At 38.7% G+C, this 18,643-nt stretch overlaps 1 protein-coding gene across 1 annotated transcript; it reads right to left on the minus strand.

Annotated features, from left to right (window-relative positions):
• Positions 1–14,804: 14,804 nt before the first annotated feature.
• LOC104428705 lies at positions 14,805–16,255 on the minus strand. Its single transcript, XM_039302388.1, has 3 exons — positions 16,049–16,255; positions 15,670–15,943; positions 14,805–15,319 (listed from the first exon to the last, which is right to left on the minus strand). The coding sequence occupies exons 1-3, from the start codon at positions 16,253–16,255 to the stop codon at positions 14,805–14,807; spliced, it is 996 nt and encodes a 331-aa protein (XP_039158322.1).
• Positions 16,256–18,643: the final 2,388 nt, after the last annotated feature.

The following is an 18,643-nucleotide window of genomic DNA, read 5'->3' on the forward strand; positions in this document are numbered from 1 at the left end:
CGTCAGCGTTTTTAACGGAAAATGCTAACAATATTAATTTTAGGACTCAATTGAACAAACTTGACAAGTTTTAGGACTTGATTGAACTTTTATAAGTTTTAGGACTTAATTGCACTTTCCGGATAAGTTTTAGGACTTCGCAACATATCTAAAAAAAAAAAAAAAACCAAAAACCAAAAGTTGAAAACTGAAAAATCGGAACCGAACCCGAACCAAAATTCCGGTCGGTTCATATTTGGTTCAATTCGTTTGGTTGATTCGAAAGATTTTTCTAGTAGTTACATTCGGTTCGATTTTCAAAAAAACCAAACCGAACCGAACCGTTTGTGGGGCTCAGGAGAATTAAAACGATGTATTTATTATGTAGAAAATTTGTTGATTGGGAAAATGTTTTTGATAAAAATATTTTTAAGAAAAAAAGGTTGATTTTCATTTGTTTCACGGCCCTCTTGAAGGGGAGGCACAAAAAGTCATTCAATATTTAGATTTTACTTTCAAAGATTACACTCTGTAATGGTTATGATTATATTTTGTTCCTAATATAAGATGTTAAATATTATTGTAATCCTTGTCAAACGTATTACTAGCATAAAGAGTATATTTTTTACTTGTTATTACCAAAATAAGCAATGTAAAAGTTAAATAATGCCTTTAGTCCTCACCATATCTAGTCAAGGGCTTTCTGGCGACTAACTAGATCTAGGTGAGGGCCGGCAACCATATCCTAGACTTGGGCAAGTGATTGTAGGGCTTTTTCAAGCACTAGTCAGCTATCCCTCACCATCACCGGGGAGATGGTGGGGCAGTGGGAGCAAGGCCCCAACAACCATCGCCATTTGGCTTCCCGCCACCTTTTTTATTTTTCTAAATTTATTTTATTTTTTAGCTTAATTTAAATAACATTTAAAATATAAACAAAATCATATTTTGATTAAAATAGTGTTGTTTTAACCTTATTTTTCATTTTTTAATCATCTTCATGTCATATAAAAAAGAGAAAATAATAAATAAAAAAACTACATTGGCATTTTCATTTTCCATTAGCTAAATTAGATAGAATTAATACAAAGACATTATTGCACTAATTTCATAAATTTTAAGAACTTAAAGGGCCGTTTGGTAATATTTTTGTGTTGATGAATAATTTATTTTTAGAGATAGTTAATTTTTTTAATTTCTATTTCTGAAATAATTTTTAAGTAAAAGAATGCGTTTGATAACTATACAAAATTTCTATTTTCGGAAAAAAAAAAAGAATATGAATGTATTTGGTATGATCCATAATTTCTTTTCTAATGTAAAATTTATTTTAATTGATTTATAATTTTTTAAAAAAATTTCCTTTTTCTCTCTCTCTTCTTCTTATTACTCCTCCTCTAGTGTCAATTGGCGGCGGCAAGTGATCGGCGGAGTCAAGCGATAGCAAGTGGCTGGGAGCGGTGGATGACAAGGAGGAAGAAGAAAGAAAAATGACTAAAAATTGTTCACAAGAAGTTATTTTTTTTTTTTACTTCTCATTTTTTTGTTCCAAATATATTTCTTAGCTATTTTTCTATTTTGGGAAGTAGAAAAATTAGTTGACGTTACTAAACGGATTTATATTTTTCAATTCTAAAAAAAAAAAATAAAAAAATCAAGAAATATAAATGTTATCATGTAGGTCCTAATTGTATTTATTACAATTGTACTAAAATTTCAAAAATTTGCACTTATTCCTCGAAAATTGGAATGCTGACGAGTGAGCATTTCTTCGCTTACGTCACCCTACACACCCTTCACGCTACACGCGCTCCCTCGTTCTCCTACGATTCCGTAATTTTCAATCTGCATGCGAGTGGCGGCAAAACAAGGAATTCACTCCGCGCCGCTCTCGCCGATGGCCGAGCCAGAGCCGGTACCGGCGGCGGCCGACCTAGGAATCCTGGACGCCCTCGGCGACGCCGCCGTCGACGAGATCCTCCGTGGCTACGCCGGCTTCTGCTCCGCCGTGGACTCCCTCCTCTCCGGCTCTGGTGACCTCTCCGCCGGCGCCGACCTCGCCGCCCACGCCCGCTACCTGTGCTCCTGTCTCTCGTCCGGGACCACTTCCTCCGCGCGCTCGAGGTATACCTCCGTTCTAGTTATTGAGGAACTTGTCTGTCTAGATGAGGTTGATCGATCGTCTGATTGTGTTTGCTGATGGATTCGTCTGGTCACTTGAGATATCTGCAGGTTCTGCGGTGGCTTCTGTGTTTTTTAGCTCCCGTTTTGCGAGGTAAACAAAAGAACAGACGTAACAAGAGGAGAGTGGTGCACATAATATTGGGTTAGTTCCATAGAATAGGGCTCCTTGACCGGCGAATAGGGTGTAGAAAGTGCAGTTTTCTAACAGACAAAAACGAAAGTTGGAAGGATGGAGAGGAACGAAGTAGCTCACCTAAAGGAGAGGAATTATGCCCTTTTGGGGTAACTGCTAATGGCTACTGTTTTGTCATGTGGCGGCATCACAGCAGGACTTCCTAAAAGATCATCAAGCACTCCTAAAATTTCAAGAGTAGGCTCAAACTGCTTCCGATTCCAATTAATCAATGCAAAAACTTACCTTTTAATTCAACTTAATGAATTGACTTCACAGCTCCACCATTTATGCTTTGTTTGGGAAGGAAGAGAGGGAAAGGAAAATGAGGGGTGGGTGAGGAATGTGGGGTAAATCTCAAAACTCTTGTGAGGAGGAGAGGAGGGAATTTGTAATGTTCCTTCCATTTTTCTTTCCTTCTTGTTTACTAAACAGAGCAAGAATTCATGAATGGTATGTGGAAACTGAAGCTGATAGAAAGACTGAGAGTGCTAGTATGAACACCTAGAGGGGGGGTGAATAGGTGTTTAAGATAAATCTTGGCAAATATATGCGGAATAAAATAAACTTCAAACAAAGGAGTTAAGGAAGAGAATAAGAACACAGAAATTATAGTGGTTCGGCTTAATCCAAGCCTACGCCCACTCTCCCACGCTAACAGCGTTTTTGGCTGGATTCCACTATGCAATCAACAAGAGATTACAACTTTGAGTACAAACACTTAGTAGTAGATCACACTATCTCACTAAGTCACTCTTTTGGTATTTCTCTCACGATCATAAACGTTTAAGCTCTCGAGAGACAAGTGAAGATCGCTCAGACTTTGGAATTATAAATTTTACGCTCCGTCTCTTATTTGTTCATCGGTCCTTCATCTCCTTAAATACTCCTCCACTTCCAAACTAGCCGTTGGACAGCATCCCGGAGAATCGTCTTCCAATATACCCATTGGACAGCTCTGTATCTAGAAGATTTGGTAGCCGTTGAGTGACAAAGGTAGAATCCCAAAATGATTCCGATCGCCCATACAAACGGAATCTTGGTTTCCATAAGTAAAGCTTCTTCGTATATAAAGATCTTGTCTTCAACATCCAATTGTCAATCAAATAGATTGAGTCAATCAAATCAATCTTGATGTGGAATCCAAACCAGATCACTAGCCGTTATATGATTGGGCTTGAGTTACGTTACTGTCGACTTTTGGATGTAAAGTCTCGAGAGCAATAGACTTTACAATCTGAGTCTCAGACTTTACAATCTGGGTCTGAACATATCTGCTTCTGAACAGATTTAGCTTTAAGGTCTATACCTAGTTCAGCTTCAACATAGAGTCTGTCTTCTGGTTCATCATTCACGTTCAGTTTGGAATTAGTCAGAGTGAGCAGACTTCTGATGTAGAACAGACTTTGACACTAAAGTCTGGCAGTCTTTAGACTTTGAGTCTTGAGTCTGGCAATCTTCAGACTTTGACACAGAAGTCTAGAAATCTTCAAAATATACTTTGGACATATGTTACGTTCAGTCTTCTGGCCGTTTTCTGACTTTGATAATATCCTCTATATGTTCTAACATCTGCATGGTCTATTACTCAACCATCAAACATGTTAGTAGCCTTTGATTTATTTTGTCATCTTCAAAACATCATAAGGGATTTCCCTAACAATCTCCCCCTTTTTGATGATGACAAAACAATCTCTGAATATGCAGATTTGTAAACACACTTTTAAAAATATTAATTTAAATCAAAGGATATCATAATATAGCAAATAAATTGAGCATAACAATATATAGAAAAATAATCACAGCTTAATATTATGCCATAGATAATATCAACCAATCAACACATATGCATATTCATATCTTCTCCCCTTTTGTCATAATCAAAAAGCGATAATAATGGATTCACGTAGAGAATGATAACAAATATGTCTTGCATAATTTCTAAAAATCAGCTTTTACAAAGTAAATCGAATATTGAAGATATGCAATATAGCTCACTTCGATCATATCGGCAAATATCCAATAAAAATCACGGATGCATCATGAAATTCACGTACCCTTTTTGTCATAATAAAATGATAATATCAATAAGAGATTTGTTAATGACAAAAGATAATAAAAAATGCACTAACCGGATTTTTTAGAACAAATTATGATACATTTACCTTTCCTTCTATTCATAATAAGATCACGATCAATCCAAAAAGATTTTTCCATAATTTGTCAATGCTCCCCCTCAATTTGTTGCCTTTTTGAGATGATCACGATTCTTTTCCTTTTCTTTTGGATTTGCTTTCTCCCCCTGTGATCATGACAACATTTGCAAATAGAAACAATTGTTGCTTGTGCACATTGAACATAATATTTTTCCAGTATTTCTTTTGTAGCAACAACATCCGCAACGATCACTTGCATTTTGAAATTCGAGGTAAAATTTTATTTTCTTCAATCAAGCTCGTCTCGAATTCAACCTGCATCAACTTAACAAACTTTTTGCACAAATAAGCTGTAATAATATCCACGTGATATATAATACCCTTTCTCCAAATAAATAAATTGAATAGCATATATAAAATTATCAGATATTAAAATTTAGAACTATTCAACCTTCCGTACGACACATAAGGGATTTCCTCAACAATTTGCAAAATTTTGCATAAGGAATGGAATCTTTGAACCTCCAGAAGATAGAATAAAATCTTCATGGTTTTCTGATCAGTTTTCCAAAATCCATATGAAAGATTCTTTTTGTGACCTGCAAATTCTTATATAACAGATAATAATCTTTGCAAAAATGTCACGTAATATCTTCATTTGATTTGCGGATCAAACTTGCTAGATAGAATAAATCTTATAAGAATATAGCAAGAATATCCATGAATATGCAGTAATATCTTTCGAGATCAAAGAGATTTCCTTGAGCATAAATTTCAGATATGCATTTTGCAAAAGGAAAATAGATATTTCTGTCACGTACTAAAATTGCAATATCTTATATTTATGACAAAAGTTATAAACAATCATCCAAAATCATAATAAATGCACGTAGAGATTTGCAAGGCAGGATAATAAAAATATTCTCTTACCCAAGGTATATATTTGCAATATACCATTGATTAAAAAAAATCATTACCAATTGTCGCAGGAGATATTTTCTGATTGCACCATGATTTTCATAGATTTGCGATCATTCATCCCTTAAAGAATTTCCTGCAATCAACTCATTTCCCTTTATGGTATCCATTAATTTGGATCCTTCCTTGATGTTAGAGTAAAATAGAAAATCTCCATAATCAAATATTCGTTCTTAATTCATCGTAACAAAGTATTCAAAGAAAGAATATTATGCACAATAATATCTTGAAAAATAAATTCTCACTTAGTCATAATACGATAAAATCAGAGAGAATAAAATCCTTGAGTATCTAAGAATATCTTGCATCATCACGTAAAACAGATTTTCACTTTGCAAAATATGATTAAATCTGAGAGTATAAAATTAAACAAAATAATCTGAATTATCTCAAATAATCACACGTACTAAATCAAATCTCAACTCAAAAACAAATCATACGATTCTTTCTTCCATAAAGCAAAATATGATCATTACAAAATCTCAATCAACCAAGGATATATCGAACATCAAGTATAATGAGAATTATTGCCCAAATCAAATTGAGAATAAAAAAAATTCCTTACCAAATCCTCTTTCTTCTTTCTTCTTTATATCCTGCAAAAATAACTCATCTTTTCTTTGGTACCCATTTTTTCTTGGGTCCATGAGAGTTAGTAGAATATGCTGCTTTTATCCAATTTTTCTTGATAGGTCTCCAGACTTTAGGACAATCTTTCTCAAAGTGTTTTGAATCTCCACAATTTGAACATTTGACGTTATTTCCATCAACAGGTTTTACAAACACTTTTTGAAAATGATTTTTGTAAAATGTCTTTGAAGGTCTTTGTCTAAGTCTCTCTTTTACTTTAGGAAAATCAATTAAAGAATTATTTTCCTTATTGAAACCAAGTCCTGACTTATTATAGTAAGGAACTTGTTTAGAAAGAATATGCTCTAATGTTTTTGATCCATTTGAAAATCTTGTCGAAATATTTGAAAATTCTTTCTTCAAAGAATCATTTTCTTTAACAAGCAAATCTCGATTTTCTTTTATTTGTAGAAAATCTTTTTGCAAAATTTCAAAATTTTCTTTTTGAGAAAGATCTTTTTGCCTAAGCTGAGAATTCTCCTTTTTAAGTTCGAAAATCCTTTTAAGAGAAGATTTGAGATTTGAACAAAGCTCATTTATATACTTTGAAACTTTGAGAGGAATTTTTGAATGGCTTACCTCGATTTCCTCACCGGATTCTGAGTCGTAATCCGAGTCGGACTCGATTCTGTACGTGTGCGAGTCGACTCGGATTCTGAATGTGCCATCAAGCATAAATTTCCTTGCTCATCATCTTCCTTCATTGTTCTTTTCTGGCCATTCTGCTTGTATTGTCTTCTTTCACTAAACTTCCTTCCTTTTCTACTCAGCTTTTGAATTTCTCGATCATAAAAGCAAGTTCTTCGTCGTCCATGTCATTTTCTGAGTCTGTTTCATCAAAAACAGCATTAGATATTAAAGCGATGGACTTCTTACCTTCTGGGATCTTCATCATTGAGTTGTTCCACTTCATAGGATTGAAGAGTGTCGATCAATTCATCAACGGAGAGTGGCATAATCCTTTGAGTTTCCCGGATTGAGGTCTTGACATGGTTCCAATCTTTTGAGAGACCTCGCAAGAGTTTGTTGACCTTCATTGGGGCAGAAATTTGCTGACCTTGATATGCTAAACCATTTACAATTTCTATAAAACGGCTAAACATATCTCCAATCGATTCTCCTTGCTTCATCTTGAAGGATTCATATTTACCGAGCAGGAAGTTTACTTTTGTTTCTTTTACACGATCGGTCCCTTCATATGTAACATGAAGTTTATCCCAAACTTCTTTTGCTGTTTCACATGAAGAGATTCTGTTATATTCAGCAGGAGACAAAGCGCAATATAAAGAATAAATTGCTTTCACATCAAGAGCTTCTCTTTTGGACATCTCCATCCGAGACATAGGAGCGGGGAGTTCGGTTTCTTTGTCTTTGCCATTCTTATTTGATGTGGACGCAGATATGGGGTTGATTCCTCTTTCCACAACATCCCATTGCAAGAGATCTCTGGATCTTAGGAATGCTTTCATTTTGTTCTTCCACGCGTCGTATTCATTTCCATCAAAATATGGTGGCCTTGTGTTGCTTTGCCCTTCCATAAGTCCTGGAGCTAACATACTAGTCATGGATCTTTAACTCTGAAGTAAAACACTTCAAACAAAGTGAGTACACATGTTCTGATACCATTTGAGAGTGCTAGTATGAACACCTAGAGGGGTGAATAGGTGTTTAAAATAAATTTTGGCAAATATATGCGGAATAAAATAAACTTCAAACAAATGAGTTAAGGAAGAGAATAAGAACACATAAATTATAGTGGTTCGGCTTAATCCAAGCCTACGCCCACTCTCCCACGCTAACAGCCTTCTTGGCTGGATTCCACTATGCAATCAACAAGAGATTACAACTTTGAGTGCAAACACTTAGTAGTAGATCACACTATCTCACTAAGTCACTCTTTTGGTATTTCTCTCACGATCATAAATGTTTAAGCTCTCAAGAGACAAGTAAAGATCGCTCAGACTTTGGAATTATAAATTCTACGCTCCGTCTCTTATTTGCTCATCGGTCCTTCATCTCCTTAAATACTCCTCCACTTCCAAACTAGCCGTTGGACAGCATCCCGGAGAATCGTCTTCCAATATACCCATTGGACAGCTCTGTATCTAGAAGATTTGGTAGCCGTTGAGTGACAAAGGTAGAATCCCAAAATGATTCCGATCGCCCATACAAACGGAATCTTGGTTTCCATAAGTAAAGCTTCTTCGTATAGAAAGATCTTGTCTTCAACATCCAATTGTCAATCAAATAGATTGAGTCAATCAAATCAATCTTGATGTGGAATCCAAACCAGATCACTAGCCGTTATATGATTGGGCTTGAGTTACGTTCTGTCGAATTTTGGATGTAAAGTCTGAGAGCAATAGACTTTACAATCTGAGTCTGTAGACTTTACAGTCTAGGTTTGAACATATCTGCTTCTGAACAGATTTAGCTTTAAGGTCTATACCTAGTTCAGCTTCAGCATAGAGTCTGTCTTCTAGTTCATCATTCACGTTCAGTTTGGAATTAGTCAGAGTGAGCAGACTTCTGATGTAGAACAGACTTTGACACTAAAGTCTGGCAGTCTTTAGACTTTGAGTCTTGAGTCTGGCAATCTTCAGACTTTGACACAGAAGTCTGGAAATCTTCAAAATATACTTTGGACATATGTTACGTTCAGTCTTCTGGCCGTCTTCTGACTTTGATAATATCATCTACATGTTCTAACATCTGCATGGTCTATTACTCAACCATCAAACATGTTAGTAGCCTTTGATTTATTTTGTCATCTTCAAAACATCATAAGGGATTTCCCTAACAAAGACCACTTCCTTCATTACCTTGGAAATTTACATTATTTTGTTTCATTGACTTCCTTGTAGTGAAGCTCCGTTAAGTCTATAATTTGTTTGTGTATAATGCAGAGAAAGTAAGAGATGGAGTTTTCTCTGGTAGCAAAACAATGCTTTAAGTATAGGAGCGCTTTGGAATTAGCTATCAGTCATATGTTCTGCGTTCTGCCTTAAAGGCTGCTGGTGCTTTGCCTATTGTTTGATGCAGCCGCTCATTGGTTTAATTGCAGGAAATTTTTGAAAGAAATGGTTTGTTGAAGTTTTGGTGGCATTTTTTGAACCTTATAGTGATTTTTCGCTCCTCGAAAGCAAGTCTCTTGTATGTACATATCACCTACCACCCTATATATTTTATCAATAACAATTCCTGACCGAAAGCTCTTAACTGTAAATCTAACCCACGAACTAAACCTTATAAATTTATCATGCATAAAAGCAGATTCACGATGATGAAGTTCAGCAAGTATTGTGCAATGCACTGGAGGAGATTTCTTCAGAAAAACTTTATCAGGAGAAATGCTTGTCAATATTGGTTCATGCTTTACAGTCGTTTGAGGGAGACATGTCGCAGGAAAACATGATGTAGAAGCAGATCGGATTTTCTCTTTTCTAAGTGTCAATCATTGGTCTCTTCAATACTTATGGCATCTCTTCCCAATGTTTTCCCGGTATGTACATAAGGAATAACCATAAAAGTCTCATCTCATCTTTCAAGAAGTGTGTTTTCTGTTCATCATGTAAATGTGTCTGATGTTGTGTTCCAGTCAAATTGACATAATGTTCTATGAAACCTTCATCAATTTTAATTTTTCTTACTGTTCTGCTATCAGCACTTATACTATATTATGGTAATAGATAATGAATAATTGATGCAGGGTAATTCTTACTCTTCTTGCACTGAACTGTGGACATTGTGTCAAGTCTCTCCTGTCTGATGCTATTATTTGAATATATAGAAGTCACGTGCTTGTTCTTCTGGGGGTCTTAGTGGGTTTGTAATTCCCAGCAAGCAGCTCTAGAGTATGTCACGTTGCGTTTGCACTAGATGCTTCAATGACATGGGACTAATTTGAGTCTTTCTTAAACTGGACTTCATTGGCAATAAGAAATATATTGAGAATTTGAAAAAGCAGGTTTGTATAGGTTATTGGCAGTTTGTGTTTGAAATTTCAGTAATAACATGGATTGTACAATTCGTAGAGGGTATCGATGTATGTCAATGTTTGTTGTTTGAGAAACAGAAAGCTATGAGGTATGTACAGTTGGCCGCTTCTGCCGACACCTGTAAAGCAAATCTTTTAGATACCGTGTCCTTGCGTTAACTTTAGTTTGTTCAAGAAGTACTAATATCTCCTGGGCATCACATACCTGCTAGTCAAGTAACCTCTAACCAAGAATGTGCTCTGATACTACTGTAAGGAGAAGGAAGACTAGAGGACCAGATTATCTGATCGTGGATGCTGAGATTTAGGAAGTCATTCCCATTTTTGAAGTGAACTTGGTTTGTAAACTTAAGGTGGATTTGGAGATTTTGGAAAAGGGCTTAAGGTATCCTAGAGAATCAAATCCAGGACCTTAGTAATTCTAGGCACAATTATAGATTCTTCACCAATGGTTTTTGTTTATGCATAGTGGCTATTTTGTCCTTGGCTGCAATTACATTATTTGCTAGGATGTTTACTGAAATTTCTCTTAAATACTGAAGATATGTGATAGCGTATCTTTGATATTCATCCCTTCATCCACTTTTCTGAGCATTTGTGCTTAGGTTGTCTAGTGACATTTTGTTATTACCTAATTTCACAAAATGTTTGTTGGTGTGACGGAGAACTTGCATAATGTTTTCTCAATTTCTTCCTGAAATTTCTTTTTTCAGAAAGCTATTGTCACTTAAGACTTTGTACTTTTGTTGGCCCTTTAGTTTAGAGCCTAAGGTCATCAAGTAGGATACAGATGTAAAAGACAGCAAAAAGAACCAAAATGAAGGCCAAATCGGCTACAGTAAAAGCTGGAGTAAAAAATTGATACTCAAGGGTTCAGAACAATAAATATGTTTAGTCGGAATAAGATGGATGATGATAAAGTGTCATAAAGACCATTCATATACTGGGTTTATAGACTCAACTAGATATGAATCCTTGTTTGGACATTCTTTGTATCTCAACAAGCCAACTTCATTAAAATTCACATCCATATCACGGGACATCGGAACTCATGACATGAAAAAGAAGCCTGAGAAAAAGAAAGGGCACTTCAAATTACCACGGAAAAGTTATGCTTGTGCATCAAAGTTTCACCTAATATTGTAGCATCCTCTGGCTTGATCTGTTTGTTTCACCTTGTTTGTTAAAAAATTATTTTTATATCATCTGACAGAATAAGTGATCTTGTTCTGACTTTATTGGTGTTCTTAGATATACTTAACTGGAATTTCAAGAGAAAGTTGGAAGAGATAAGCACAATGATGGATGACGGTATTGATCCTCCGGACAAAGATGACATGAATTTAGATGATAAAAGCACCTGTGTTAAAGCTAAAGAGATGGATATAGATGAAGGTCATCACCAGGGAAAGTTTCTTGATGAAGTGGTAAATAATATTGGGAAGGTAATCCGTGATCTTAGAGGTCTTGGGTTTACATTGATGACAAAAGATGCTTATGCCTCCGCCGTTTTCTTGCTTTTAAAGGTTTGTATATATGTTTTAGCAATGTAAGCTTTTTTGTCCGGTGTAAACCTTCATATTTTTTTTGGGTTGTAGTGTAGACCTTCAATTGACATTTTATCTCCCTTTTGGCAGTACTTGTTTATCACTGTCTTGGTAGAGATAACACAGATGGCTTATCCTCTTTGCACATAAAGAATGTGGCCTTCTTCTATGCATGATTTATGCATATGTTGCTATACAAGTCACATGCCTTGTTTGCATGCAGGCTAAAGTACATAGTCTAGCCAGAGATGATTTCATGAGTTCAATATTGGGGGCTGTTAAAGGCTGGTCCAGGTGAATATTGATTATTTGGTCTTTTTGTGCCATTTGTGTAGTCGACTCCACTTAGTGGGTAAGGCTTAGTAGTGGTGATTGGGTCTTGTTCTTTCTTTTAGTAGTGGTGATTGGGTCTTGTTCTTTGTACGAGAGTAAACCTTCATTGTTTTAATACCCTTCCCTCATACATGGTTTAGAAGAGAGCTAAACGATTTGTCTCCTGCATTATATATTTTTGCCAACCATGTTCGTTTTTTCAGACGAATTTATGCGAGAATGCTGCACATGGTTCAGGAGATTTTGTTATTTGACCAGATAAATGACTTCTTTAGGAGTAGCAATTCGTAATATGTATACTTATTAATGGCCAAAAAGAAGGATCCTCCTCTCTCTGTGCATACAATTTGACTTGTCTTCTCATGCTAGAATTCATGCAAGTTATCACTATGTCAGAGTCTTACATTCTCTTTTCCTCTCATAACTGACTATGCCCAGCTGTATTGATGAAAGATGAGAATGATTGCAGGCTGTGCCTTTTCGATTTTCAAAGCCCTTCTGTCCTATCTTGGCGATTCTTATGATTATGATAGTCCATCATCTGGTCTCAAATCACCCTTGGCTTCACGGCCATCTCCATGCTATCCTGGAATTGATGCTCTCTCGGAAGGATTGGTTCAATGGCAGTTATGGCTAGATTATTTTGCTTATGAAACCTTACAAGATTTAAGAATTGCCTAACTTTTTGAGATTATAGTGGATTACCCGGATAGGTACTCTGCTAATGTTTTGCCCTTTTTCTCATTTAAGGTTGCAGACATGAATTATGAAATTTATTTTGCCAGAAAAGATTTACAATACTTGTGATTGTTTCAATTTTTTTTTTCCTAAATTCGGAGATGATACTTTAGTTTATTGCCTTTTCTAGGAAGCAGCTATGTACAGTGCTATGTGATGAGATGAACAAAATGTTTCCTTGATATTGAACACTTGTAAATTGTAAATTAGCAATGTCTTTATGTGTCTCTAACATGTACTTTTATCACTTGCACAATGGTGTTGTCTTACGGTAACGGCTTATATTAACATGATATGTTATTGTTGGCTATAGAAATTGTGTACCATTGGAGACGAGACTAAATGAGTCAATTGCTATGTATACATCAACAGAATTCCAGAGTGTTATACATCATCTTCTTGTTGGAGAACTCATTCAACTAGTTCTTTTTTGCTGCCTTATATAGTGGGGGCAATTCCTTCCATTCTCATGCCACTGATGACATGCTTTTCAGGTTGCTTTATTTTCTTTGTATTTTTGGGGAACTTGTATCTGTAATCGTGTCCCTAAATATGCATTCCTCGTGATTCAAAAAATGTTGAGCTTGCCTTCTTTATTCGGTGGAATACAAAATTGTTGGACTAGTCTCCTTAGAGAAGCTACGATGAATTTCTTCCGCAGACCCCCGATGAAAAGATTGCTTGTCTTGGTATGCAAGAGATGCGACTGTAAAGTGGGGTAGGTGTCAGGTGAGAAGGAAATTCAACCCAGTTAAACCATTTGATGAGCAAATGGTAGCGAACGTGAACCGCTGAGCCCGATGATCCATATCACGCAACCTTTCTGCTTGACTAGTTCTTGCCTAGCGACTTTGTCGAGAGGACATTCGTGCCACTTGATGTTCGTCGAGTTTGGAACGGTCTCTACAATTTTACCTGATGGGAAAGACCAGTCAAAATATTGCTTAAACAAACTAATAAAGTGGAAAATATAAGCCGCACCAAGATCAACGTTAGGTTGGGAGCAGATATTGGCAATTCCGAAAGCAGAAGGACGTGCCTTTTAGCATTCCTCAATCGAAATTCACAAGGTTTACCTTCTTGATCATTGGCACAAATGATTTCTTCGTCCTCCACCGCCTTGATAGGCTCCAAAAGTCTCGACCGATCGTCATGATTCGTGCATAAACCCCCAATAAACGCCTCGATTCCGAAAACGGACCGTCATGGTTATGCTTCCAGCGAGATTGAAACCGAGTTTCAACGAGAAGGAGGATGGGTATCCGAAATCGGACTCTATGAGACAGCGAATCTTCGAATTTGCTACGGGAATGTCGCTCATCTTTTCGCAAGGTTAAAAAAAGAGAGAATCAAAGAAGAGCGGCAAATCACACGTGAGAATGATTTTATGATCGAAGAATCAATCTTGAGGGATGCATCGAGCAGTTTAGATGTTCTTTTGGCACAACGGAAAGGCAAACTTTACTTTTCCTTTTCTGTATGAGTTGTTCTTTTTTATTTTTTCAGAGCCCCTTTTTTTTATCACCTCTAATGCTTTAAAACTTTAGCTCAATTTTATCCAAAAATATTACATCTGTCACGTAATTTAAATACTTAATAGAATTACAAAAATGTTGAAAGATTTATAAGTGGAAAGTCATAATTTGACATAAAAAGATTAAGATGAGTTTCAGAAAAAAGTATATTACCACGTTGAACTCGAAATTACATAACAAATACACATCATGTAGTTTGAGATTGACCAATCACATCTTTTCTATAGATGTGAGACCAACACATCTCACATATTCATTTGCAAATTGGCTGCTAAGGGCCTGCATAGTGAAATTTCGATCACCAGCCGCCGCCGCCGGCTAGAGGAGGAGACAAAAAAAAAAAAACAACAAAAATATAACAAAGTATTAGAATATTAAAAGAAATTCTATGGCACAAAAAATTTTATGATTCGTACACCAAACGTATTCTAATAGGAATAGAAAAATTACCAAACGCACCATAATAGTCTATCAGCCACAATCCTAATTCTAGATTTTCACCGGAGATTTATCACTCGTAAAACGGTCATCAGATAATCTCCACTCTATGAGAAATCAAGAACCTGGCCTATAGTAGCCAAAGATTCCATACAAGGTCTGTGCCAAAGTGAGCCCAAGCAAAATGAAAGCAGCAATAAAGGAAATGATTGACAAGGGATTACTAAAGTACTTAAGCTCGAGAATGGCTATCCAGCCATTCCACTTGTTGCCGAAGTAAGTGTTCACATCCTTAGACAGTCCAGAGAGATAACTGTGGCTGCCGACCAATACCACATCCTTGCAAAGCTGGTTGAAGAGGTCAGCGACCTCGGCGTCGCTCCTGAGCCAGTGCTCCATGATCCCGCAATTGTGGAGGTGCCCCACGTTCTCGGCGGAGTTAATCAAGTTGTCCATGAACAGGTATGAGGTGACATTGTTGCCGCAATTGAAGTGACATTGCTCGAAGGCTACCAAGTTGAGGAAAAGAGACCTTGTTGCATCCTGGATCACAAGCCTAGGAATCTCGAGGGTCTCGTCCTTGAACTGGATTTTCTGGAAACCCTCCACCTCCCCGTTTATGAACTTGATCCCTTTTTTTCGAAGCTCCGTCACGCAGTGGATGAACAATAGCCCAGTTTGTGACGGTTGCTAGGTTGTTGCCGGCTTCGAGCCCGGGTACAAGAGGCTTCGTTGAAACAATTCGAGGCAATGGAGCTCACCCTCAAGGGGTAACGGGTCAAACTACAGCCTTCTCCTGCCGAGGCAATTAAGGGGGCGGTTTGTCGGCCTTAGAGAGTAGAAGAATTGGAGCGCTAGCTTGGCCAAGACCCCGTCCTGGTTATAGGTCGGCCGAGCCGAAGGCAGAACAGCAGGTGGCGAATAAAGAGTGGGATCTGATTCTTGAGCAAGATCATGTCCTGCAAGATAATGTGTGTCCAACTCCGCGACGAGGAGAAGACGAGGTCATCGGGAGTGTAACCAAGTTTATCGAACCCCATGGAGTATCCCCAGAACAACTTGATGACAAAGCACCCATCGAGAACCATCATCATTACGAACTCTTCATTGCGCATCTTTATCGTCCCCTCATAGCAAGCGCGGGATCTCTCCTCGACCTGCTTCATTGCATCTAGATAGTCCTCTATCTTCTCAATATTGCGCTTGAGCATGCACACGAGGCCACGCCACTTATCCTTGTCCTTCTCACGGAGGCGCTTGTCACCGCGATGGTACGGACAGAAGGAGACAATCTAGGGGACGTAGGCCTTCTCCTTGCCATCCTTGAGATGGTGTGGGATCTAGTAAATGGAGCGGTTTGCCCATGAGTGTGCCCTGTGGTCCTGCTTAGCTCGATCGAGGTTCTTATTGATGCAGATGATCCACCCAGACTCGGGCGGCCTCGGCTCTTCTTCACGGAGGTTTTCACCACCGTTGGTCTCAACCTCGATTCGGCAATCGTCGTATGTTTCTTGCCATGGCTTGTGAGCCACAGTTTGGCTGAGCTCTATGTTGGGGTTTAAAGCCATTTCTCTACCTCTGCCTTTTTAGAGTCTTGGGGTGTGCAAGGCAATGCTTCTACTCCAAGGAACAGTTTATTTTCAGAAATAGTTCTTTTTTATTTTTACTCCGGGGAATAATTAATTTATGAGTAAAATAATTTGTTTGGTAATGATACAAAATTTGTATTCTTGAAATAAAGAATAGAAATGAGTTTGATGCAATTTATAAACTTTCGTATTTATTCATTTTTTCTTCTTGCGCATAGATCATCACCGCCGGGCGGTCGCATGACCACCGCTTACCGCTGCCGGCTGCCGATTGCTACTGCATGACTACCACCCATAGCCAACGGGTGGCCGGCCGCGGGAGAGGACAGCTGTTGGTGGGTTGTGGGTGGTAGTTGGCGGCGATGATCGATGGTTGGCTGTCGGGTGGCTATCGTGCGACGGTTTGACGGCCGTCGTGTAGCTATCGTGCGGCGGTTAGGCGGTTTTCGTGAGGCTATTGTGTGACAGTTGGCGGTTGGCTATTGGACGGCTCTTGTGCGGTAGTTCGGCGGTTGTCATGCGGTTATCGTGCGGCGGTCGGGTGGCTATCATGCGGCGGTGGGGCGGCTGTCATGCGGCTATTGTACGACTATTGTGTGGTGGTTGGGCGGTTGTCGTGCAGCGGTCAGGTGGCGATTAGTGGCGGTTGTTGGCCGGCGGGGGTGGTTGGTGGGCTATGGGCGGCAGTGATGATGGTCGCTGGCAGTCAAGGGTTGCGGTGACGACGGTTGGGTGGCGGCGACGATGATGATTGTTGATGCCAGCGACGGCGGTCGGTGGTCGGCCGATGACGATCGAGCCTAGGCAAAATGAAAGCATAAATTAAGGAAATGATTGACTAGGGATTACTAAAGTACTTAAGCTCGAGAATGGCTATCCAACCATTCCACTTGTTGCTGGAGTAAGTGTTCACATCCTTAGACAATCCAGAGAGATAACTATGGCTGCCGACCAGTACCACCTCATTGTAAAGGTGGTTGAAGAGGTCAGCGACCTTGGCATCGCTCCTGAGCTAGTGCTCCATGATCCTGCAATCGTGGAGGTGCCCCACGTCCTCGGTGGAGTTAATCAAGTTGTCCATGAAGAACAGGTACAAGGTGACGTCGTTGCCACAATTGAAGTGACACTACTTGAAGGCTACAAAGTTGAGGAAAAGCGACCTCGTTGCATCCTGGATCACAAGCCGGGGAATCTCGAGGGTCTCGTCCTTGAACTGGATTTTCTAGAAACCCTCCACCTCCCCGTTTCTGAACTTGATCTCTTTTTTTCGAAGCTCCGTCACGCAGTGGATGAACAATAGCCCAGTTTGTGACGGTTATTGGGTTGCTGTCGGCTTCGGGCCCGGGTACAAAAGGCTTCGCCGGAATAATTCGAGGCAATGGAGCTCGCCCTTAAGGGGTAACGGGTCAAACTCTAGCCTTCTCCTGCCGAGGCAATTAAGGGGGTGGTCTGTCGGCCTTAGAGAGTAGAAGAACTGGAGCGCTAGCTTGGCCAAGACCCCGTCCTGGTTAGGTTGGTCGAGCCGAAGGCAGAACAGCAGGTGGAGAATGAAGAGCGGGATCTGATTCTTGAGCAAGATCATGTCATGTAGGATAATGTGCATCCAACTCCGTGACGAGGAGAAGACGGGGTCATCGGGAGTGTAACCAAGTTTATCGAACCCCATGGAGTATCCCCAGAACAACTTGATGACAAAGCACCCATCGAGAACCATCATCATTACGAACTCCTCGTTGTGCATCTTTATCGTCCCCTCATAGTAGGCGTCGGCTCTCTCCTCAACCTGCTTCATTGAGTCTAGATAGTCCTCTATCTTCTAATTTTTGCGCCTGAGCATGCACACGAGGCCGCGCCACTTATCCTTGTCCTTCTCGCAGAGGCGCTCGTCACTGCGATGGTACGGACCGGGGGAGACAATCTCGGGGACGCAGGCCTTCTCCTTGCCATCTTTGAGGTGGTGTGGGATTTAGTAAATGGAGCGATTTGCCCATGAGCGTGTCCTGTGGTCCTGCTTAGCTCAGTCAAGGTTCTTATTGATGGAGATGTGATGGTATTTGTTTCGTTAAAAAGGAATATAAAAAAAAATGGCTGCGAAAGGTGGAGTTGCAGGTTGAAGATGGTGTTCGGGTAGAGGATGTCGAGAGGAGAAGGACGAAGTGCAGGCAGAACAGGACGAAAAAAATTTAAAATTTGAAAATAGGCAAATCAATTAAAAAATTCAAAAGAATATTAGAAATCGGTATTTAATTTTTTTTAAAATATTAAAAATTCAGAAAAGTCATTAAAAATTGAGAAAATTCTAGAAAATCGGAAAAAATTCAGAAAAATTGGAAAATTCTTTTAAAAAATAAAATCTAAAATTAAAGA

This window comes from Eucalyptus grandis, chromosome 9 (genome assembly GCF_016545825.1).
Source record: "Eucalyptus grandis isolate ANBG69807.140 chromosome 9, ASM1654582v1, whole genome shotgun sequence".
In the NCBI taxonomy this organism is placed as follows: domain Eukaryota; kingdom Viridiplantae; phylum Streptophyta; class Magnoliopsida; order Myrtales; family Myrtaceae; genus Eucalyptus; species Eucalyptus grandis.

Bases quoted from the DNA above. Each gene is read 5' to 3' on its own strand.
- LOC104428705 (XM_039302388.1), bottom strand. From the start codon at position 16,255: ATGGCTTTAAACCCCAACATAGAGCTCAGCCAAACTGTGGCTCACAAG. The intron at 15,944-16,048 runs GCAAACCGCTCC...CGCGGTGACAAG, and splicing joins ACCACAGGGCACACTCATGG to CGCCTCCGTGAGAAGGACAA. The intron at 15,320-15,669 runs GTTGGACACACA...TTCGAAAAAAAG, and splicing joins CGTCTTCTCCTCGTCGCGGA to GGATCAAGTTCATAAACGGG.